This window comes from Cydia splendana, chromosome 20 (assembly GCF_910591565.1).
Source record: "Cydia splendana chromosome 20, ilCydSple1.2, whole genome shotgun sequence".
Taxonomy (NCBI): domain Eukaryota; kingdom Metazoa; phylum Arthropoda; class Insecta; order Lepidoptera; family Tortricidae; genus Cydia; species Cydia splendana.
In genome coordinates, this window is record NC_085979.1 from 8,758,005 (window position 1) to 8,782,587 (window position 24,583).

General features: G+C 44.4%; 1 protein-coding gene across 1 annotated transcript in view; it reads left to right on the top strand.

Annotated features, from left to right (window-relative positions):
* Positions 1–274: 274 nt before the first annotated feature.
* LOC134800823 (phosphoinositide 3-kinase regulatory subunit 4) overlaps positions 275–24,583 on the top strand; it is a 54,614-nt gene continuing 30,305 nt past the window's right edge. Inside the window, exons 1-15 of the mRNA XM_063773380.1 lie at positions 275–564; positions 915–1,095; positions 1,788–1,958; positions 3,082–3,261; positions 4,283–4,371; positions 5,041–5,247; positions 15,053–15,175; positions 16,071–16,216; positions 17,289–17,470; positions 18,052–18,244; positions 19,348–19,454; positions 20,767–20,875; positions 21,900–22,048; positions 22,898–23,041; positions 23,681–23,797. Of these exons, the coding sequence (XP_063629450.1) occupies positions 473–564; positions 915–1,095; positions 1,788–1,958; positions 3,082–3,261; positions 4,283–4,371; positions 5,041–5,247; positions 15,053–15,175; positions 16,071–16,216; positions 17,289–17,470; positions 18,052–18,244; positions 19,348–19,454; positions 20,767–20,875; positions 21,900–22,048; positions 22,898–23,041; positions 23,681–23,797 (2,190 nt within the window). The 5' untranslated portion in view covers positions 275–472. The remainder of the gene's footprint in view (positions 565–914; positions 1,096–1,787; positions 1,959–3,081; positions 3,262–4,282; positions 4,372–5,040; positions 5,248–15,052; positions 15,176–16,070; positions 16,217–17,288; positions 17,471–18,051; positions 18,245–19,347; positions 19,455–20,766; positions 20,876–21,899; positions 22,049–22,897; positions 23,042–23,680; positions 23,798–24,583) is intronic.

Here is a 24,583-nt window from a genome sequence, read left to right on the forward strand (position 1 = left end):
TCCAATGTGCTCGTTAGTCGTGTGAGGCACGAAATCTGTGAATTTTTTTTGGTCCCTACCTTTTTTTTAGTATGGATAATGGTGGGCAACAAATAAATTCGACCAATCACAGTGTCGCATTTGCGTATGTTGTGTCCCTCACGGAGGCACGCGTATACCACTTCTATACGATCCTACCTTCTATGCCTATACCGGAGATTCATTGCCTCAAACACTTTCATTAAAAAAACAACAAACGTCACTTGCTCACTTGTCAAAATAAAATAGTCTTTGTTTTGAAAATAGACGAAATTTGTGAATATCTCTAATTATTTACGTATTTAGTTTTAAATTGGCCTTTTCCGTTCTTTAGTAAAGGATATGAACTCATAACATTCATACTTTTTCAACTCAAATGTGTATTAATAATACTTTTTTAAACATATTTTTAATGTAAAAGTTCTGATCCATTAGAAGTGAATTGGTGATCAAAATGGGGAATCAACTGATGGGCTTAGCTCCGTCGCAGATATACCCTGTGGAGCATTATTTAAGTGATCATGCGGATCTTACATTTGACATGAGGTAATAGATTTCATTGCTAGAAAAGGTCTTATTGCAGTATCCAAAATCCTTACCTATCTCCATCGCTTTTGTATTACAATATACAGTTTCTCAACTAATACCAAGTAGCATTACATTGCCTCATTCATTTTTTTTTAATAGCCTATATTGTGTCCCACTGCTGGGCAAAGGCCTCCCCTGTCTTTCGGCGGCTTTGTGCATGCTCCCGCCAGTCGCCACATTTTTTAACCAAATTAAATTCTACCCAATTAATAATATCACTAGGTTTAAAATTCCTTAGCAAACATTTATATAGTAGGCGGCGTGAGGGTATTATTCTAGTATTTTTTTAACAAAAGCTCTTCTTTCAGCCTCGGCTCTACCCGTTTTTTAAAAGTGGCCCGGGCACGTTCACGGGAGGGCTTGGTTGTAGCCAAAGTATTTGCGGTACATGACCCATCATTGCCACTTGCCGAGCACAAGGAACGGATTTTGAAGATTAAGGAGCAGCTGGTTTCTGCATTCAATTGCTTGCCGTTTCAGAGGGTTATAGTAAGTATCTTTGAATAGGTTATTGCTGTGAGTTTGGGTGCCATCCCGTTGACTCACTTCAGTACAATAGCTGAAGAATCCTGTGTTTACGGAAAGTTTTATATTAGAACTAACTTATAATAAACTCATAATTATAAATAAATAAATAAATAAATAATAAATAATAAATAATAAATAATAAATAAATAAATATTAAGGACATTTTTTACACAAAATTATAAAGGAAATTAATTAATAAATAAATAATATTAATTAAAAAAATAATAATTAATATTAAGGGAATTTATTAATTATGAAGGAAAAATTTTCATATCTAAATTATAATAATTATTTTTTATGATTATACCTATTTGATTTTAAATTTTTGTATGATAATTCATTTATTTTTCTTGTATTGATTTTAAATAGCTTAAGAAAGTTTAAATTTTCAGTTGTCTGTTGAAATTTTGTGTAAGTACATGAATTCAAAAAGTTTGCCAGTTTTGTATGGAACTGTAAAGAGCTAAATTTAAAGGGATATAACCATACAACTATCTAGCCTTTAGTCTACCTAAAGATGCATCCAGATCTACTAAATTGGCAAATTAGTTACTGTCTTTTCATGTAATTCAATTGTGCGTAGCCATTCGCAATAAATGCGCGTTCCACATTCGCCAGATGTGGACCCACCATTATATTATACTTTTCCACAGTTAACAGACAAAGCTGGTCTTTTAATGCGCGAGTACTGCAAGTACAGCGTGTACGACCGCATGTCGACGCGCCCCTTCTTAACGGTGCTAGAGAAGAAATGGATCACTTTCCAAGTACTCTACGCTCTGCACCGGATGCACAAACTTGGGATATGCCATGGTGACATCAAGGTAAGACTTCAAAGAGGTGCCTTTTTGTTCCTTCTTCTTCATCTCACATCTTTTACCTGTGAGAAACAGAGATATCATAACTGTTTCTGTTTCTCTCAGCAGAAAGCAGGTACCTAATACTGGTATATTTTTTATACAAATTAACAGGTATTCAATTTCGGTATCACGGTTGTTTATATATATTTTGGCACTTAGTTTAGCTAATCTGATCAATCATTATCTTTATCTAAAACTATTCTATAATATCATAGAAATATTGTGAATGCTATGGGGCTATTCATAAATTACGTCATTTCAAATTAGGGGGGGGGGGTCTGGACATCGGATGACGGTAGCATGAAGTAGGAGGAAATGGGGTCATTTGAAGCATGATTTTTGGATGATTATAGGGGGGGGGGGGGTCCAAAATCGTCAAAAATCGATGACGTAATTTATGGACAGCCCCTATGACATATTTTGATTTTTAGTTATACCGGTAACGGTCCCTGGCAGAAAGTGTCAGAAGTCTTGCTTTTTATTTGCCCTTTCATAATGTTATAGAAGACTGTTGAATGTTTCCTATTAGGATCCCACTTGCATATGCAAGACTTTATTTTTATAATCATTATGAGGGTTTTAAACCCATTTCATAGTCACAGTCGTTTGTAAAGTATCAACTTAAATAGTAGATTGTACAACAAGGGCATAAAGTGACCCATTTTTACCCGAGGCAATTTTTTGGTCTGAGCGAAGCGAAGACCAAAATAGTAGACGAGGGTAAAAATGGACATTTATGCCCTTGTTGTACACTCTGCTTTTCACTTCGATTGCGAGGAAAATATACAAAAAATCAAATATTTTAGGTTATTTTAACGTATTTATTCAAGACTAAAGAAAATTGTTCTTGGGCCGGTCGGAGGCGCGGGGCACGCCGATCGGGAGAGCGCCGGTCGGGGGCGCGCCGGCAGGGCTGGCAGTTTGTATGGCAGAATTTGGACTTTATTGCTAAGTCAATAAGGGTCGTAATAGATGATTTTACTTTATGCTCTAGAGCATAAAATGCGATTTTATGTCGTCTACGCACGACATAAAAATGCACTTTTTGAGCATGAGAAGTGAATAGTTTATTTTTTATCCTCTACAGCTGGAAAACATAATGGTGACGTCATGGCTTTGGGTGCTCGTCACGGACATCGCCTCCTTCAAGCCCACATTCTTACCCGACGACAACCCTGCTGACTTCAGTTACTTCTTTGACACGTCCCGCCGGCGGCTGTGTTATGTCGCACCGGAGCGGTTTGTGTCCCCCGACCCGCGCCGAGCGGTATGTAATATATATATGCAACGGCCTCCTAGCCTAGTCGGTAGTGACCTTGCCTACGAAGCAGGAGGTCCCGGGTTCGAATCCTGGTAAGGGCATTTATTTGTGTGTTCATCACAAATATTTGTTCCTGAGTTTTTCTGTCTAGTTAGCAGTAGTTTGACGTTTTTAATGTTATGCTGTTTAACTTCTTTGGGGTGGTGCACAAATCACGCGAGGTGTCTTCGGCTACTTTTTGACCCTCCCCCCTAGGTGATATTTGGTGAGGTTTTTGGCTACCCCTCTCCCCCACATAACCTCACGTGTATTTTTTTTAAATTTTTCCATCCGACCGGTCAAGGCCACGCGCTCCAAAACTTCGTAAAATAGACTCGCTATTTTGAAGTGCGGAGTGAAGATTTATGTAATATGTTTAACGAAACCGAGAAAAAGTATTTTCTACTCGTGTAGTAGGTATTTTTTCTTAGTTTCGTTCACTGTAGAAAAATTACACGTGAGGTTAAGTTTGAGTTAGAATCATCAATTGTAACAGACTGTAAAAAGTAGAATCGCCGATAATAGCTTGTATCAAAAAACCGGGCAAGTGCGAGTCGGACTCGCGCACGAAGGGTTCCGTACCATAATGCAAAAAAAAAAACGAAAAAAAAAAAGCAAAAAAAAAACGGTCACCCATCCAAGTACTGACCACTCCCGACGTTGCTTAACTTTGGTCAAAAATCTCGTTTGTTGTATGGGAGCCCCATTTAAATCTTTATTTTATTCTGTTTTTAGTATTTGTTGTTATAGCGGCAACAGAAATACATCATCTGTGAAAATTTCAACTGTCTAGCTATCACGGTTCGTGAGATACAGCCTGGTGACAGACGGACGGACGGACGGACGGACGGACGGACGGACGGACGGACGGACGGACGGACAGCGAAGTCTTAGTAATAGGGTCCCGTTTTACCCTTTGGGTACGGAACCCTAAAAACTATTTGTAGTCAAAAATAAATATTACTTAAATTAAAACTGATTGTTTCAGAATGACGATAGAAACAGTAACTTTTTATTAAGTGAGTCTCCGTGCAAGGTGGGAGAGTTACTGCCGAGTATGGATATCTTCTCAGCTGGGTAAGTATCCAAATCTTTTAGTTGTGTTCGTTTTTAGGGTTCCGTACCGCAAAAGAAACAACGGAACCCTTATAGGATCACTCGTGCGTCTCTCTGTCTGTCTGTCCCACCATTCCCCCGTTTATCTCCGAAACTACTGGGTCTAAATTTTGAAAAAATAATTCTTTACCTATAGATGACAGCAAACTATTAGAAATATGTAGTCAAGCGTGAGTCGGACTTAATTACTTAGTTTTTGATCCGGCCCCTACGGGTTTTTAAAACATAAAAAAATACATTGATAAAAATTGGCTAATGTACCCTTGGAAGTTGGAACGCGAGTCCGACTCGCACTTGGCCGGTTTTTATATACCCGAACAGACACCCGTGACACTTCTAGTTTTTAGTTTTATTTTAAAGATAATTTAGTTTGTTTTTATGTACAATGTATTGTAGGTACCTACATTATGTTCATTGCAATGTGTAAGTATCCATTGCGAAAGAAGTCCGCTTACCGTCAGATGGGCTTCATTATTGTTTGTTACTTTCTGTGAGTTCTGTGACACTGTTTCGTGAAGTAGGTGTATTCGGTCAATTCAGAAAAATGTACTCTAAGTCGAAAGTACCCGAATATACCTTAGGATCTTTTGGTAACAATTATAGGTACGTAATTTACACATTTTTTTTCAGGTGTGCGCTATTAGAACTGTGGAACGACGGGACCCCAGCGCTAGACCTCCCAGCCCTCTTAGCGTACCGTAACGGGTCCCCGCGACCGTCTAGCATGACTCTAGAAGGAGCGTCGCCCGCGCTGCAGGAGCTCCTCCTCTCCATGACGGAGCGGAGCCCTAAGGAGCGCCGGAGCGCCGAGCTGTACTTGGACGAGGCGAGGGGCAAGTGCGTCCACATTCCAAACATCTAATTTATGTATTGTAACTTGTAATATTAAGGCTAAATATTTTTGACTATTTAACTTCTTGCAACTTTCCTATCGACCCTTAAAAAAATATTTCGTACAAATCTTGATAGACTTATTGTTACCAGCCAGGGTTTGAACTGCGACCTCCTATTAAGAAGCCTTACCATTCAACTACTATGATTTTTTCAATACAAGTTAGGGATCAAATCAATTTGTTTTAATAAATATTTTGAAATAAAATATATTTAATTCATGAAATTAGCATTCCAAGAGAAGTAGTATAGTGATCCCCAAACTAGGCTCAGCCTGTAACGTGGGGATCTTAGAGGAATACAGAGTACCGATATCTTGCGGCTATTATTTTAACAGAATATAATAATTATTAAAGCTACTAAGTCTGGTCGGAAGATTCCACTGCCACCATGCATGGCCAGCAGTCCGATGCCAGTGTGCAATGAGAGTAGGTTCCTCGGGTTTATAGTTGACAGTAACCTTAACTGGAAGCACCATGTTGACAGCGTCTGTGACAGGTTGGGTAGTGCAGTCTTTGCGTTGCGAAAGATGAAGCCACTTATCTCGAAGGAAGCTCTAAAGCAGGTGTACTTTGCTCACTTCCATTCTATTATGTCGTACGGCTCGCTCATTTGGGGTAACTCCATTGATGCCAAAAGAGTCCTGATAGTTCAGAAGAGAGCAATTCGTACACTTGCTAGAGTAAAACAGAGACACCCATGTAAAGAACTTTTTATTTCGGAACGCATAATGACTCACTACTCACAACACCTGTTTGACTTAATAATATACGTCAGAAACAATATTGCTCAATTTTCTCGTGTAGATTGTCCAGGTGTACAACTGCGTAACACAGGTCGTCTTAGGACAGTTCCTCGTGGCTTGGTGCTTTCAACAAGGAACCCACGAATCATCGGACCTACTTATTTCGAGCACCTACCTGCCGAGATAAGAAACGAGCAATGCGACGAAATATTCAGGCGTAAATTGAGAACCCTTTTGTTGGAAAACCCCATGTACTCAGTAAAGGAGTTCATGGAAATGACATTTTGATTCAGAAATTGTTTTATTCTTATTGTTTCTTATTGACATTGTTTTCTTTATCACAAAGACGATCGTTATTGGGAGATACTACATATGTTATTGTTTTTTATATTGTTATGTGTTGACGATTCTTATTGGGAGGTATTATTTGTATTTTGTTTGTGAATGTCTATTTTGGATTTGTACACCCCGGGCTGGAGGGACCCATCATGGGGTGGTATGTGGGGCTCGCTCCTCCCGTAACTCCCTCTGCTAAACAGAGGGAGGGGGAGGAGAATACCCACTAAAACCCCTGCGGCGTTACCCTCTCTGCCGTTATAGGGGAGCACCGTGAGGTCACTAATATTCTACCACGATGCTCCCCCGGCCGCCCCGGCTGTTCACCGGGGGCACCCTCAGATTGGAGGAGGAGGGATTGTGTAACGCTACAACCCCTCCTCGAGCGTGTAGAGCCTTATTTACGGATCCCCAGCCCGCAGCTCTACTGGGGAATCAAGGCATTGACGAATTGCCGCCGCCTGACTCCCCTCCGTCTTTGTCGTAGCGGATGCGCATCGGCTCTGTCCTCGCGCGCCCGCTCCGCTTCTTCCTTCTTTCTCATTACTTTTTCGGAAAAGTTATGGAACGCCGCCCAGGATCTCTCGCTGACTAGGGTTCTTGCTACTATATTGTGCAGCGAGAGATCATCCACGTTCAGGGCCATTTCCAGCTCCCATCTCTCAGGAGCCCAGGTTGGGCATTCCACCATCGTGTGATAAGCAGTGTCATTATCGTACCCGCAATGGTGACAAACCGGCGAAGGTTCCCTCCTTATTGTGTACAGGTAATGACCGAAGCAGCCGTGTCCAGTCATTACCTGCACTTGTCTATACGTAAGAGTACCACTTTTTCGGTCTAGCCAGCTGTCAAAAGATGTGAGGAGCGCCGCTATGGTAGACGTACCATAGGGCTCGTCCTCCAGCTGGCTTTTCCAACGATCCCTCGCTCTCTTCTTTTCCGCATCAAGCCGAGCCTCCAACTCCCTGGGAGCCAGACGCTCATCGGCGATGCGTAACTCCGTCCGCTGGTTGTACCTCTCGGCCAGGAGTCGGGCGTCAAGCTCCCACGGTATGGTGCCGGCGAGGGCGCAAGCGGCTGCGTGCCCTATTGTCTTGTACCCTCTTATGATGCGTTGCGCAATCACTCTCTGCGGCCTTCGGAGGAGGGCCCTCGTTTTGCTGTTAAGCCTCCCGGCCCATATAGGTGCCCCGTATAGTGCCATGCTGCGAACGACGTTCGCATATAGGCGTCGCATGGAGCTTGGGGGCCTCCTACATTGGGCAATAGACGGCTTTAGCGCCGAGGCGGCACCAACGAGCCGAGGAACCAGGTTGGCAAAATGTTCCTCGAACTCCCATTTGCTATCCAAGACTAGGCCCAAGTATTTGATGTGGGCCCTCAGGGGGACCGCCTTACCCCCTACTGGGATCACATCGTTGGGCCGCAGTTTCCAGCCTCTTCTTTTGAAGACCACGGCGTCAGTTTTATTGAGGGACACAGCAAGCCCTAGGAGGTTGATGCGTCCCACCGTGAGTTCGGTTGCGACAGCGGCTCTCCTCAAGGTTTCCTGGAACTGCTTTCCCCTCACGGCCACCATTGTGTCATCGGCATAACAAATGGTGACCATGCGGGGAAGCTGCTCTCCTCGTATTGCCCAGTCGAATCCGATGTTCCAGAGCAGGGGCCCCAGAACCGACCCCTGTGGAACACCACATTCCATCCGTCTTTCAAAGCCTCCGGCCTCCCGATTCATAGAGCACTACCCTATCAGTAAGGTAGTGCTCTATGATCGTCCTTAGATAGAGAGGGACGCCGTGGTACCGGAGCGCCTCTTTTATAACTCCGTAAGGGAGAGAGCCAAATGCATTGGCAATGTCTAGAGACACTGCTATGGCTCCCTCCTTTTTCTCTGCTGCCAGATCGCTGAATTTCTTCAACGTGCCTACTGCGTCTATTGTAGACCGCCCCTCGCGGAACCCAAATTGCCGTTCACTAATGTTTGGGCCCGTGTCCTCCAGATGCTTAGTGATACGCTTTGCTATGATGCGCTCCAACATCTTTCCAGTTTCATCTAGGAGGACGATGGGGCGGTATCCTGAAGGAGAGTCAGCTGGACGACCCTCCTTTCACAGCAGGCACAGCCTACCCTCCTTCCAGCAACGAGGAAAATTCCCTCTTTGAGGCAGTCATCGAATAGCCCGCGGAGTCGGACTCCAAGGTGTTTCAATGCCAGGGAGAGGACTCTCCCTGACACACCATCCGGCCCAGGAGCCTTTTTGCCGGCTCTCATTCTGAAGACTGCTCCCATTATTTCCACGTCCGAGATTAAAGGGACATCCGGAAGGCCCTCCGGTTGTTCCACTGGGAGAGCCATGACGGGAGGCGTAAAGTCCGGTGCCACTGGGAAGAGGCCCTCAACAACTCTTCTTAGTAGTTCCGGCTCTAAGGAATCCATGGGTGGAGCATGTTTCATTTTGTTCCTCACAATTTTATAGGGTCGCCCCCATGGGTCCCTGTCTAAGGTTCTCAGGAATTCCTCTCGGGCCTCATCCTTCCGTTTGGCTATGGCAGTTCTCAATGCCCCTTTTGCAGCTACTAGGGCCTCCCGGAGTATCTCTTCCTCTGCCGCTGTGTGTTGTCGGCGCCTGCACCTTATGAATTTACGGCGTGCAGCATTGGCGGTTACTCGGAGGGCCGCAATTTCCTCCGACCACCAGTAGACCTGTTTTCTGCCAGTTGGTTTCTTTGCTCTCGACATGCCAGCATCGCACACCGTGGTGAGCGAGGTACGGAAGCGGGCTGCCCTTTCTTCAACCCCGAGGTCTACTGGCGGCGGAGCGCACCAAGCCTGTATCAATGCAGCCTCCTCAATCATCTCTTTATCTAGGCTAGCCAAGGACCACCTAGGCAAGCGGCCATTGGGACGACGCCTACCCGCTGTATGCGGTAGACCCTGTGATGGAGCCGCTGGAGATGGAGAAATCCTCATCCTGATGTAGACGTGATCGGAGAGGGTCTCAACATTCTCTAGTACACGCCAGTCCTCAATTCGATTGGCGATAACTGGGGTTGCAAGAGTGACGTCCACAATGGACCCTCCCTGCTGCCGCACACATGTGTAAGCGTGCCCTTGGTTTGAAACCACAAGCCCCATCGCTAGCACCCAATCCCTAAGGGTTTCGCCCCTCACGTCTGTAACAGGGGAACCCCAGGCTGCGCTTATAGCATTGAGATCTCCCATTACGAGTACCGGGGTTGGCGCTAACCTCCTTATCAGCCCCCCCAGATCGTCTAAGTAACCCTCGAATTCCCATAGTGGCCTATTGGGGGAAAAATAAGTGCCGATTATTATAATCTTTCCCCATTTAGCTGCCGCAATTCCTGGACGTTTATGAACGGCGATCAGGGGAGGATAGTCCCCGCTAGTCGGTACCATTATGGCCACTTTCCGATCAGTTGCTCCTACCCAGTTGGGCTGAGGAGAACACAATATGGTTCCGCTGCCACAGCCGCGCCTATGCCCCACTCTGCTATTACCTGCATAAGCAGGTCTTGGGCACGGGCGCAGTTGTTCAAGTTGGTCTGTAATAGGAGTTCGTAAGGGCGTGGCAACATTACACATCCATGTCTTGTCCCTCGTCAGCCCCATGGGCGGATCTCTGATCGGGCCCCTGGGGCCGGATGGGGTCTTGTCTACCCTTAGTCGGTGGGGGGCAGCACGCTTGGCCTCCCATGTAGTGTCCGGCTGGTTTTTTGGCCTGATGACACACCGCGCAGAATGGCGCCTCGGTACAGCCGGACGCCTTATGTCCCGGCTTGCTGCATCGGAAGCACGTGTTCCCTCTGTCTATTTGTGAGGGGCAAGTAGCGCGAGTGTGCCCCGTCCTCATGCACTTATAACAGCGGAACGGTGCTGGATCTAGAACCTGTACTCGTGCACTCGACCACCCCACAAGCAAACGCCCTCCCTCTACTATCTTGTTGGCAGCTGTCACCGGGCATTTAATGAGAGTCGATCCTGCCCCATTAAATCCGGTACGGATTGCACCGACCTTCACTTCGTCAAGTCTGCAACCACCCTTCGCTGTTATTGCCTCGGCTACTGCCTCCGTGGTTGCAGATTCCATGAGTCCTGATATCCTCAAGCACTGAAAAAAAAACCTGGTACTGGTAACCAGAATCTGGTTAGCTGTACTATATTGTCTTGTTGTATATGTGACGACAGGACACTTTGTAAACATAACCAGACCATTCTTGTTAAATTAAATTTGTTAATTCTATGAAGTGTATAGTAGTGGGTATAAGACTTTTAGTAAACCCAACTAGCCGGTCTGTTAATGGTTACTAAATAATACAGTAACATATACGTTCCTGTCCTGTTGTTATAACAAGGTATTCAGTATATGTAACTGAACGATTTGTGCGGTGTACTAGTTTTATATTGTTCACGTTACCAGAACGCACTGTGCTAATGGGGCTTCTAAGCGAGCCATATGTTCACTGCAATATGTGGGCGGCAACTATTGGTGTCCTCTTACTCACATGTTAGAGAGGGACACTAATAGTTGCCGGCCACATATTGCAGTGAACATATGGCCCGTTTAGAAGTCCCTTCAGCACAGTGGGTTCTGGTTACGTGAACAATATATAACCAGTACACTGCTCTTCTAGTAAATACAGACAAGTTTTTAAGCACACTTTTTTTTTATTTTATTGATCAAATAAGTAACACAGCATTACAGTAAAACCAAGGCCCTGTGACACTACAAAAGAAAAAAACATTTTGTCTCCACAAAGAAAACAATAGACACACAAATGACATACAAATTAAACATTGGATTTGGGCGACGACGTAACAGCGTGGCTCCGTAGCGTCGTCTGACTCGGCGTAGGATTCGGCAGGTTGCCCCGGAACCGCCGAAACACCACACCCTTCGGCCAGAAGTCCGCGCTTGCGATGGTGTCCTGCAGAGGCCGCGGCACGAGCACTACAAATGAACTGAAGTGCACATAGTGACGCGACTGTAGCTGGTGCACCCTCAGCGTGTAGCCAGTCTTCCGGCGGACGTACTCTACCACCTCGTCGGCCCCGGCGGAGTAATGCAGGCGAGACACGTAGAGCGCCTTACTCGGTGTCGCAACTCGTAGGCCAGAATTAACCGGCTGCGCAGTGCCACACAGAGTTTTACGAGGCGCCCTGCGCGCCTTGCGTTTCCTTTCCACCAGTGTGAATCCCTCCTTATCGGACTTTACCTTAATCGGAGCCCGCACATTTCACTGTGTCAGCAACACGCAAACAACACGCACTTATACTATACACTTGTACTAGTTTACAATAAAATTATGGACAGGATCTACGTAAATAAAACATCGACCGGCCGGAACGTAAGACGCTGGCGTAATGGCTGCCGTTCTGTGACTTGCGCAATCCCTTTCTCCGCCCCCCGCCAGCCGCGCATACACCGTGGTGTTGGCACAACTGTTTGATTCGTTCAGACTACAATGCATTACAGTAACCACAACATAATAACTTGTAACATGTACACTCGTATCTTTATTTTTACATATCAATAGTTAGTGTTACGATGCATATATTAAACGAGACAAACGTTTAATATTTACAACACTTGCATCTTTACATATACAACGAAATTGTAAGCAGTACTAAATTGCATTTAACTAGAATTAAACAGTGATGTTTAAAAAACAAGTTTTGCACGATACAACATTTTTTGTTATTACTACCGGATTTTAGTAGGTATAACTATATTTTTAATTACTATACGTTCTGGTAGTATTGTAGAAAATTATTTTTTTCGGTGAGCCAGCCATTTTAGTTGGCCGGTACACCCTCGCGTCGTTGCCAATAAGACCCTCCAATTTCTCGCGCAGGATATCGGCTGCCCTGCCATTGTCGGTACCAGAAACCTCGATGATACGCGCCCCATCGGCCGTTTTCCTAACTTTGGCGTGGTCTATCCCCACCTCGACTAGACCAAACGAGGTCGTCACCTTGGTTAGGATTCCCGCATATGTAGCCTCAGATTCTGGTTTGAGAGCCACTACTATGCCCGCCGTTGATGGAGCCACCAGTTTACGTGGCTTCGGCTTTGGTTTAACAGCCGGTTGGCCTGCTGCAGATGTTGGTTTTTTTGCTTTCCTCTTTGCCTTACGGCCTACTACTTCCGTCCACATCGGAGCTCCAGTCGTCGGTGGTGGGGGCGGCACCGTCTGAGGGACCCTCTTCGCTCGGGGAGCGGGGGTGGGTTTTGTCGACCTTTCCGCAGGAAGGGGAGGTGCCACCCGTGGTACCTGCTTGGTAGCCGCTTGTTTCTTCCGCGGCAATTTTGGCCCAGGTGCAGTTCTGGCAGGGGGCATTAGCGTTGACCCCGACGATGCTGCAGATTTATCTGCCGTTTTCCTGGGCCTTGCGGCAGGAACAGGGGCAGGGGCAGGCAACGGGGTCCAGGGATCATCCGGCAAATCAACCACGGGGTCTGTTGGAGAAAACGTCGCATCGGCAGCCTCAGATGCCTTTCTTCGGTCCGCCGCCAGTGGCGGGCGGACGATCGGCGCCGGAGGGAGGCGGCTCTTTATGTTATCTAAGCGGGCATTAACCATATCCCCAATCGACTTGAATAGACTCGCCTCTAGCTCCTCCCTAAACTCAGACAAGGCATCCGTTACCGACCCCAGAATTTGGTTAGGCCTTGCACTGTCTGCTGGAGTATCCTTCTTATTCCGTTCGGAGAAGGCCCTTCTAAGTGCTTTCATCTCAGTCGTCGCATGAGCTAGCTCTTCCTTCAGTCTTTTGTTATTCGCCCGAAGGACATGGACCTCTTCATTTTCCTCTTTTGTGTCCATGTTATCCATGGCCGTTACTTACAACGCCTTGTTAATGCGGCCGCGGATTGTTCCTTTTAAATTCATACATTTGCTGACTTCTGCCAACACCCTCTTGGCTACCTTGCGGGCCACATCCGCCTCGTCTTCGTCAGCAGCCGGAGACTGAGGGCCTTCCGGCACCAGGCTGTACTCCATTTCCAGCTCCTCATCAGATATGACCTGTTCGGATGTTTGGTCCTTCATCCAGCAGGAGGCTGGCCCAAGAGATTGGGACGCATTTTCGGTATCTTTATCCGTATCTTTTTCACTAGTATCCATGTGGAGCCTTCTTTTCAACAAAGTTTTGGTCTTGGCGATTCCCACGTATGCCCCAAGGGGCTTGGACTTGGAAATACCCGTGCACGCTCCGCGAGTCTTACCCTTTCCGTTTTTCCCGCCTCTACGTGCTGTATTGACTTTTGGCAAGGTCCCCAGCCACGTATCCTCATCCGATCCAGTATGGTACCGTTTTTGGGCCAGCTGTTTTTCCCCCGATTTCTCGCCAGCCTTATCTATAAAGATAACCTCTGGAAGGTCGTCGGAGTCCATCGCATCAGACAGTCGGCGCATCCTCTCTGACCGTTCAGTCCTGATTTCCCTCTGACTGTCAGCCATATTTGATTTGGTCCCTGATCCCTCTCCTCTTTTGTATGAGCTCCGATCTTTGCTGTTTGCATTTGAGTCCATCGCTCCGTCTGGACGTAGCGACACTCGGCAGCCCCGCAGCCGTAGCTGTGCTGGCGTCGTGTTAAGTTCTGAAACGACGCCGTCCCTCTCATTTTCGGCGCCAGAAGCACCCACCATATCTTCAAGATTTGTTTTTTTTATTTCGTTTATATTTAGATTATCCATTCAATTCCCACGAGTAGGGGAGACTAAATTTCCACAGGGGCAGAGATCCCCGTACCCATGCTGTGGCCCTATATACTCTGTGAGGTCGGGCGGTGTCACAGGTTGGCCACTAATGGCTGATGCACACCCCAGCCGCTCTAAAGAGAGCACCCCCGCACGGTGAACCGCCATGCGAGGGATTGTGGTTTTTTATTGAGGTTATCTCCTCTTGACCCGGCCGACCAAGGCAAGGCCCTCGGTCCCATCAAAGGCTGCTAGACATGACAACAACACCTTATCATTTGGGATAACGAGTTTGGGACGGTGGCCGGAGCCTGTCCACCCGGTTTCTACACTGAAAGCGGGCAAACCCGTCCTGCTCTTGATAGTGCCCCTCACTCTTCGCCTGCCCGGTATGGGTAGCCCTGTCCGGTATAGCCTAGGAGATCACAGAGACACTCCAAGAACACCCTCCCCCCCCCCCCGGGCTAAACCCCGGGTGTCGGGTTATTGGCAGCACCGGTAAGCAATCCCACGCAGGAGATCACTTACCGTTGCCCCCAGGGCGCACCAGCCATAAACCATTCCCTTGACTGCGAATCCGCAAGGATTAACAGAAATTGGAATGGCCCAGACCCTCGTGGAGGTTACCCGACCTAGCGCCCCAGTTAAATATCCGCCTAGTCTTTCTAAGATTGCATATACTCGAGGTATTGGGATGTCGTCGTGACGAGGTAGCATAAAGGTGTTAACTGCGATAGCTGAAGACACCGATCCGGCCTCCGCCACTGGATGGCTTGGTCACTTTTTCTTCAAAATAAGACATCTAAATTAGTTTAGCGCCACTTGCAACCGGTTAAACCGTTAACCTAGTCTCAAATTGTACTAGTAACCATGGTAACTCCGGGTTAATGAACGGCGCAAGTGGCCCTCACACTTTCTCGATATCCTATAAGTTCCGTTTTGTTCCAGATTGTTCCCTGAATATTTCTACTCGTTCCTGCAGTCGTATATGCTGATATTCTCCGCGCAACCTATTTTACCTCCGGACGAGAAGATTCTGCGAATCCATCAGGACATCAAGAACATTATCAAGTAAGTTATACTCGTATATTTACAATTTTATTTTTAAGTTTAAATAACCTTAGGTATTAGGTAGAGCATTGGTAGCCTATAGTTAGTTTTTTAGCATTAGAAAAAGGCTACCGGATCTTAACGTGTCTTTTAATTGAAAAATGCTTTTAAAAAATCAGTAACTATTACTTATGAAAGAAAAATAATGTAAAGTAAAGAATGTATGATTCATAATTGTTACATATTTGCCGTGACTTATTATTCAAATGTGTAATTCAATAAAAAGACACGTCAAGATTGTTTACCTTTTTTCTAATGCTAAAAAAACGAACTATAGCGAAAAGGGCTAAGAAATACGGAGGTTCAAGCCCCGGCTCGTACCAAAGATTTTTTTTAAACTCATCTACTTGTTTGATGCTTTTTGGTGAAGGAAAACATCGTGAGGAAACCGAACTTATCCTAATAAGGCCTAGTTACTCAGATAGCAGTCGCTTTCGTATAAAATAGTCCCTACGCCAATTCTTAGGATTAGTTGGCAAGCGGACCCCAGGCTCCTTTAAACCGTAAAAAGCCGGAACAACGCGAGAAAGAAGATGATGGGTGGCAACTTTTTAAAACTCTGTGTATGACCATATTCAATAGGGTATTTAACTACTACTCAAATCAGATTATTTTTTGAACTGTCAAAACGAGTATGCTATTATGGAATTTATATGAAACACTAGCATGTGACGTCACGATCAAATTACCTACTCTTTATAGTTATATACGGGTTTTAAAATAGAAATTGTGTCGTAAAAGTAACTGCTGTCTATGTTTTTCTATTAATCTTCTGATGCTTTATTTCGTGCATGGTGTAAAATAATTTATTTTAAACGCAGTCAAATACCCTTATTCATCCAACGTTAATTTCTAGAATCTTCACCCAGCCGTCAGACGCCAAGAACTACCAAGATCTAGTAGAAGAGACCACAGACAAGAGTGACACCATAGACATGCTGAAAAAAGACGGATTCAAAGTGCTAAATGTGAATATTGTGGACAAAGAAGAAGATGAAAAAGGTTATTATTATTATAATTAATATATTTAAACGGGTCACTCACATATTTTAAGTCATTACAAACCCATTGTTACGACTTGTAGTCACTCTTAAGTTAGTTTCTAAAATTTGTCCTATATTTTCTAAAATGATTGATGTTTAGTTTATATTCACTCTATGTGATAGCTCTACGTCCTCGACTGTGCATTTCTCCAGAAATGTCCTGCCTCGCACAGCTACACTGTGGAATCAATTATCGCCCGCGGTATATCCGGACAGATACGATTTCAAACCTTAAAAAAAAACCGTACTCCCCTCTTATAGGCCGAAAACGCACTTGCAACCCCACTGGGGTGTCCATGGGTGACGGTAATATGCTTACCATCAGGTGATTCGTCTGCTCGTTTGCCTCCTTTATCATAAAATACCCACCTCAAAGATGTTATGTTCTAACACTTTTGAAGTCTTTAAAAAAACCGGTCACGTGCGAGTCGGACTCGCGTTCCATTTCCGTACATTACACAATTTTTAACAATGTATTTTTTATGTGGAACGTGAACGAAATGTCTTTAAAAAACCCGTAGGAGTCGTATCAAAATCTAAATAATTTAGTCCGACTCACGCTTGACTACACATTTCTAATAGGTTTTCCTGTCATCTATAGGTAAATAACTATTTTGTGTATTTTATCTCAAAATTTTAGACCCAGTAGCACAGAATAACCAATAGTACTACCGTACAGAAAATTAACTCCTTCACAAAAGTCAGATTTAGGTATAAAATTATACCTATACTCGCCGCCTGCAACAAAATGGAAACTTATAACCGCGCACGAACCGTGAATCTTCTTTGCGCGAGCGCCACGTGACACGACTATCGTGCGAGCCGAGCGGCCTGTACTGCCATACGCCTGGCCTGCCCGGGAGGTGCGCCGGCCAAATGTACCTAAACTGCGTAGTGACACCCCCCTGCCAGTAGTTTCAGAGATAAAAGAGGGGAATGGTCGGACAGACAGACAGACGCACGAGTGATCCTATAAGGGTACCGTTTTTCCTTTTCAGGTACGGAAATTAATGTACTATGTATCTGTTCAGGTGTGGAGAAGCCAGACCTGGGTCCAGACAGTGAAGGTCTGATCCTCATCACGTCTCTCGTGACCTCCTGCACCAGGGGCCTGCAGCACTGCACGTCCAAGCTGCGCGCGTTGGAGACTTTACAACTTCTGTGCGAGAATTCCAGCTCTGAAACTATTCTCGACCGTATATTGCCGTATGTGGTGAGTTCCACATGTTATTTTATACTTACCAATAATAATATAAATGCGAAAGGCGGTCTCTCTGTTATCTTTTCACACTTGAACCGCTGGCCCGATTTAACTTGAAATTAATATACAGATAGTTTGAGTTCCGGGGAAGGATATAGAATAGTTTTTATCTCCGAGATTCTAAGGGTGGAAATTTTTATGGGGTATCAATAACCGCTGAACCGATTTAGATGAAATTTGGTATTCAGATAGTTTGAGTTGTGGGGAAGGATATATAATTGTTTTTATCTCCGAGATCATCCCTTGAGGGTGGAAATTTGTAGAGGGGATCAATAGTTTCTTTAAAAAAGGACATAAGCTTTTTATCATTTAAGAGTCCGCAGCAAGCTCGCCCGAAGGCTTTCAGTGTCCAGGGCTGGGATCGAACCAGCGTCCCCCGCATTCGCGGCAGATGCTTTAACCATTAGGCCATCCGAACGACTTCGAGAAATTGCATTTATTCGAGAAAATTCGACTCATACCGCCGTGATTTGGGTGAGAGAGTTACTTCTGGTATGTTATTTATTAATAAAGTTATTGTACTTATTTTTCAGATCCACCTCTCCCACGACTCAGTGCCCCGCGTGCGCGCCTCCGCCGTGTCGGCCGCGGCCCGCTGCCTGTCCCTCGTGACAACTCTCCCCAAGTCGGACTGCAACGTTTTCCCCGAGTACATCTTACCCGAACTCGCCCCGAGGGCCACGGACCCCGCCGTGCCTGTTCGAATCGCCTACGCTAACAATATAGGTGACTATACTCTGCCATAGAGAAAAAAATACATAGAGTGTTCACTCCATACATCAGTTTTAGTACCAAAACGACTATTATTTTCGTAGTCGACAACTAGCATCGAGTAGCGGAATTATCAGTACTGCTACTCGTACTTGACAATAGATGTTCCGACAACCGAAAAGTCTACTGCTCAACAATTTTCAGCTGATATTATAACCGGAGTAACCGGAACTCTATTTTCAACTCCTGCTTTTAATTTTAGTTTTAAATTGTTATTCAATACAATTTTCGTCAGTCGCGACACTAGATAATTCTAGTATCAAGTAGCGGTACTGATAATTCCGCTACTCGATGCTAGATGTCGACTGCGAAAATAATAGTCGTTTTGGTATCAAAACTGATGTATACTTAAGCACTCTATGCTTACTATGTTTCTCTATGCCTCTGCTTGTACGCATAGCACTATGCCATTAGTTGAAGTCTTTAGGCGTTCGGAAGTCTTACTTCGGTAATTTGCGACTTAATTTTTAAGGTTCCGGGCCCAAAGGGCAAAAACGGGACCCTATTACTAAGACTCCGCTGTCCGTCTGTCTGTCCGTCAGCAGGCTGTATTTCATGAACCGTGAGAGCTAGGCAGTTGAAATTTTCACAGATGATGTATTTCTGTTGCCGCTATAACAACAAATACTAAAAACAAAATAAAATAACTATTTAAGTATGGGAATACAACAAACGTGATCTTTTTGCCGTTTTTTTGCGTAATGGTACGGAACCCTTCGTGCGCGAGTCCGGCTCGCACTTGGCCGGTTTTTTAATTGAGCATTGATGGAAGCTACTAGATCCCGTGCCAAGCCGAAATAGACTTAGTAGTGCAATTTGCATAAAAATATTACAATATTCAAAAAAATACATCGGCATTGTTTAGACTTCCTAGAATTAGACCAAGATTTTGACAGCACAGACTGTTCAAGTGTTATTTTAAACGTCAAACTTCTATGAAATTATGTTATGACGTATAAATAACACTTGCACAGTCCCTGCTGTCAATTGCAGAGTTATCTTGGTCTAATTGTTTGACACTAGTTAATTAATGTATATTAAATGAATGTGTTTTCCAGCTAAACTGGCGGAGATCGCGGTTCGATTCCTGGACCAGACACAGAATATGGTCGACAAAGAGGCAGCCATCAATTATGAGACGGAGCTGTCGGCTTTACACGAAATGGTTCGTATTAACTCGCTTTTCCATAAGCCCAGATGATATAGGGGCCGTGCGCGTTAGAGGGTCTGCCATCTTGTGGCCTGAATCGGAAACATAAACCGTTAATTGACACTTCACGCTGAAGCAAGTGCTGCCCTCTACAGTTCACGCACGTTTTCTTGTGTATTGTAGGTTCTGCCATCTTGTGGGTTACATTGGAAGCGTAAACTTGATATTTATACTTCGCGCCAATAAACAGTGCTGTGCTGCCCCCTACAGTTCATGCCAGTTCCCTATACATCATGTTTGGACAGTTATAGTAGAGCCGTCAACCAAAAAAAATTGTACGATGAATCTTTTCGACAAATCACTCTCAAAACTTTCAATTTTTTTTGACGACCGGTCTGGCCTAGTGGGCAGTGACCCTGCCTATGAAGCCGATGGTCCTGGGTTCGAATCCAGGTAACGGCTTTTATTTGTGTGTGTGATGAGCACAGATATTTGTTCCTGATTCATGGGTGTGTTCTATTTATAAGTATTTATATGTTATAATACATATACACAGTTGGCTTAAAAATAACTCCATTCCCGTTGCCAGGGAGGTTTTGGGATTATACTGAGCAACTTTTACTATGGGACCAACCCCAAATAGCGAAAAAAAATTATACCCTCCCATAGAAAATGAACCAGCCAAAATGTATGGAAACAGCCTATTTTTTTTTCGCGATTTCAGGGTTGGTCCCATAGTAAAAGTTGCTCAGTATAATCCCAAAACCTCCCTGGCAACGGGAATGCAGTTATTTTTTAGCCACCCTGTGTATCGTTGTCCAAGTACCCACAACACAAGCCTTCTTGAGTTTATGGTCTAAGAGCTAGCCACGGCAATAGGTATGCTATTTATAGAGCAACGAAATCCCTCTAGTTAGTATGCCATACTATCATTAGTAATTAATCCGGGCGCCTGGCAGCTGTCTAGCGGTGGGTGCGGGAGTGGATGGGCAACAAAGTGGTTGTAAAATCAATTGAAGGTGTGCAATTTATAGAGCTCTGAGTTTGGTGTGATATAATAGCTAATTATGAATTTAATTCAAATATAACAATGCCAGGCGTTTTATTTGGGGGAAAAGTAGTGCCAGGTGATGAAAATACACAATCACTTGTGCGCCTGCAGGAAGATCACGAGCAAATTGCACCTGACTCACAATTGCTTTAAGCATAGTGTCGTATATGTCTTCTCCCGGTCTCTGTCCCGGTTTCAAAAAAGAAAAGTACAGTTAGCGATAAAAGCTTGTACCAAGAAATTTTTGCCAAAAACTTATATTTAATTGCATCGTAGGTCCGATCGACTGTTTCGTACCTGCTCACGGACTCGCAGGCGGTCGTCAAGAGAGCACTCGTCGACAACGGCATCACCAAACTATGTATATTCTTTGGGAAAGAAAAAGGTACGTATGTGGTAGTGTAGTTTTTTAATAGTGACTGAGTCTTTGACAATTAATACATATAGGATGTTTTTTTTAAACCTACTATATTTTACGATGTGTATAGGTCATACTGAGCAACTTTTATTATAGGACCAACCCCGAAATCGCGAAAAAATATCGACGCATCCATAGAAAATATCAACATCAGACAAGTCAAAATATATGTATGAAACAGACAACTATTTTTTCGTAATTTCGGGGTTGGTTCCATAGTAAAAGTTGCTCAGTATGACCTATATTCACATTGCAAAATACAGCAGGTTTTTAAAAAAATACGCTGTATTTCATACGATAAAATTCTACTGCTAGGATTTTTATATGGGTATGTAGATTATTTTCTACAAATAGGGAATATTACGCAAAACTCTGCGTAGGGGGCACCACTATCCCCAACAATCTGGGGGTCTACCACGAAACAAGAAAATCGAAAATTCGATATTCGATCGATAGAGAGTTATTAACGACATTTCGATTTTCGCGTTTCGCGGTAGGCCACCTGTAAATAAACCGCCTTGATGCATCAATGTCATAGTGAAAACTTGTCAAAAAACTGTTTAAGGCCTAGTATGTATAAGTTACTCTATGGTTTACTATGTGCACTAGTGCTGCACTCTAGCGGCAGAACATTGGAGTAATACTCCTTATTGCTGGGCATTTTCACTTAAAAGTGTACCATTTATTTTTTTCGAAAATCCATTAACTTTTGGGTTATTTTTACTCAGAATCACGAGGACTATCGATTTAAAAAGAAAAAAAATGTGTCCCAATAAAAAATGTTTTGTAACGCACTTTCACATACATTTTGTATGGACCGTTACAAAACTGACACCTAAAATTTGTATGAAAAACTGGGGACACTTTTTCTTTGTCTCATTCAATAGTACTCGTTATTCTGAGTCTAAATAACCCAAAATTAAAAAAAAAAGTAAATTTTATCATGTTTTCTGAAAACCCCCTGCTACATGAAATGTCCATTCTGTTCCAGCGAACGACGTGATCCTATCGCACATGGTGACGTTTCTGAACGACAAGGAGGAGGCGGCGTTACGCGGCTGCTTCTTTGAACGTGTCGTAGGCGTCGCGGCGTATGTGGGCCAACATGCCGCGCCCATACTCATGCCACTACTACAACAGGTTATTACCCCATATAATTAATTACATTTCGAGAGAAAGGAGATTTTTAGCCGCGGCAAGACAGCTATCCTTCGAGCAACACGGAAGGGACTCGGCATTCGCACTATTTCCCCTCTGCCGAGGTACAAGAACTGTGCACGCACACAAGCGTGTTGTGACTCATCCGTATACAATAAAGAGATCGAGGTGTGCAAGATTTGTCTATGACGTGTGTCATTTTCTATGTGTTTGTGTCGTCATTACAGATTGGATTTTGTATGTAGTGAGTGCGAAGTGCGACTGTGTGCACGTTTCCTCCCGCAAAAAATGGCAGAACTATTTGTACGGTATGATATCGCTTGGGCTCCTCCCTTCCGACGTGTCGGAAGCCGGTGTTGCTCCAAACAGCTATCAGATGACTCCATATTAAATAAATAAATATTTGAGGACAATCTTACACAACACAGATCGTCCTAGTCCCAAACTAAGCAAAGCTTGTACTATGAGTACCTAGTAGGCGACGATATACATACTCAAATAGATAAATATATACTTACCTATATGTACATTATACATAGAAAACACCCATGACTTAGCAACAAATATCCTTGCTCATCACACAAGTAAATGTCCTTACCAGGATTTGAACCCGGTATTAATAATTCTACCAGATAAGGTACTAAAAATATCCAAATATTAGTCTTCATTTTACTAGTGTTAGCTAAATTCCGGAGAAGTCATGGAAACTCTTCAAACTTTTGGGCACACAAAGTGCTTTGGGTATTTTTTGATCAGAAATGATTTTTAGATCAGTTTTGTCAAGTCAGTTATTTTTTATTAAAAAATACTTATTGTCTTGTCTTCTCGCAGGGTTTAACGGACCAATCAGAGTGGATAATAGCGAAAGCCCTACGTGCCACCAGCAGTCTAGCCGAGTTAGGTCTCCTACCGAAACAATCCCTATGCGATTTAGTGGCAGAGAGCGCTGTCTACCTCGCCCATCCAAATCTTTGGGTAAGTTCTTTTTTTATACCAACTTCACTCTCGTTTAAACCCTAAATACTAAAATAATAGTTCTATTGTCCATTCTACTACTCACACTGCCTAAACCAACTGCCATTTTTAGACAATATCAGACAGATTTAGTAGTAGACTAGCAACTCGCCCCGGCTTCGTACGGATTAACAAATTATACACCTAAACCTTCCTCAAGAATAACTCTATTGATGGGTGAAAATCCGTTCAATAGTTTTTGAGTTTATCGCGAATAAACTTACAAACACACAGACAGACAGACACGGCGGGGGACTTTGTTTTATAAGGTGTAGTGATTGGTCAAACAAAATGTCATATTCCAACCTGTTTCCTTTCTCGATTGCAAAGTTAAAAACTAGTGCCAATTCTTGGGATTAGTTTGCTAAAGTAAGCAGTAGAGAATTTCGAGACAACGTTAAGAATATGATGATGATGGGTAACATGTTCTGACCAATCGGAGTGGATAATAGCGAATTTATAGCCACTCGTTGCCAATTTCCTACTTTTCACAATTGTATCGTAATGTAATATTATTGCACACCTCAATAAAAGAAAACAATACAAAAGAAAACAGCAATACAATAATATAATACAAGTCATATTGTGTTCTCTTTATAGATAAGACACGAAGTGTGCGGTTTGATCGCTTGCGTGGCGAGTCTGCTCAACCCCATCGACGTGAACTGCAAGATATCGCCGCTGGTGTGGCCCCACCTCAAGCACAAGCTCATACAGGTACGTTATATACAAGACACGAAGTGTGCGGTTTGATCGCTTGCGTGGCAAGTCTGCTCAACCCCATCGACGTGAACTGCAAGATATCGCCGCTGGTGTGGCCCCACCTCAAGCACAAGCTCATACAGGTACGTTATATACAAGACACGAAGTGTGCGGTTTGATCGCTTGCGTGGCGAGTCTGCTCAACCCCATCGACGTGAACTGCAAGATATCGCCGCTGGTGTGGCCCCACCTCAAGCACAAGCTCATACAGGTACGTTATATACAAGACACGAAGTGTGCGGTTTGATCGCTTGCGTGGCGAGTCTGCTCAACCCCATCGACGTGAACTGCAAGATATCGCCGCTGGTGTGGCCCCACCTCAAGCACAAGCTCATACAGGTACGTTATATACAAGACACGAAGTGTGCGGTTTGATCGCTTGCGTGGCGAGTCTGCTCAACCCCATCGACGTGAACTGCAAGATATCGCCGCTGGTGTGGCCCCACCTCAAGCACAAGCTCATACAGGTACGTTATATACAAGACACGAAGTGTGCGGTTTGATCGCTTGCGTGGCGAGTCTGCTCAACCCCATCGACGTGAACTGCAAGATATCGCCGCTGGTGTGGCCCCACCTCAAACACAAGCTCATACAGGTACGTTATATACAAGACACGAAGTGTGCGGTTTGATCGCTTGCGTGGCGAGTCTGCTCAACCCCATCGACGTGAACTGCAAGATATCGCTCCTGGTGTGGCCCCACCTCAAGCTCATACAGGTACGTTATATACAAGACACGAAG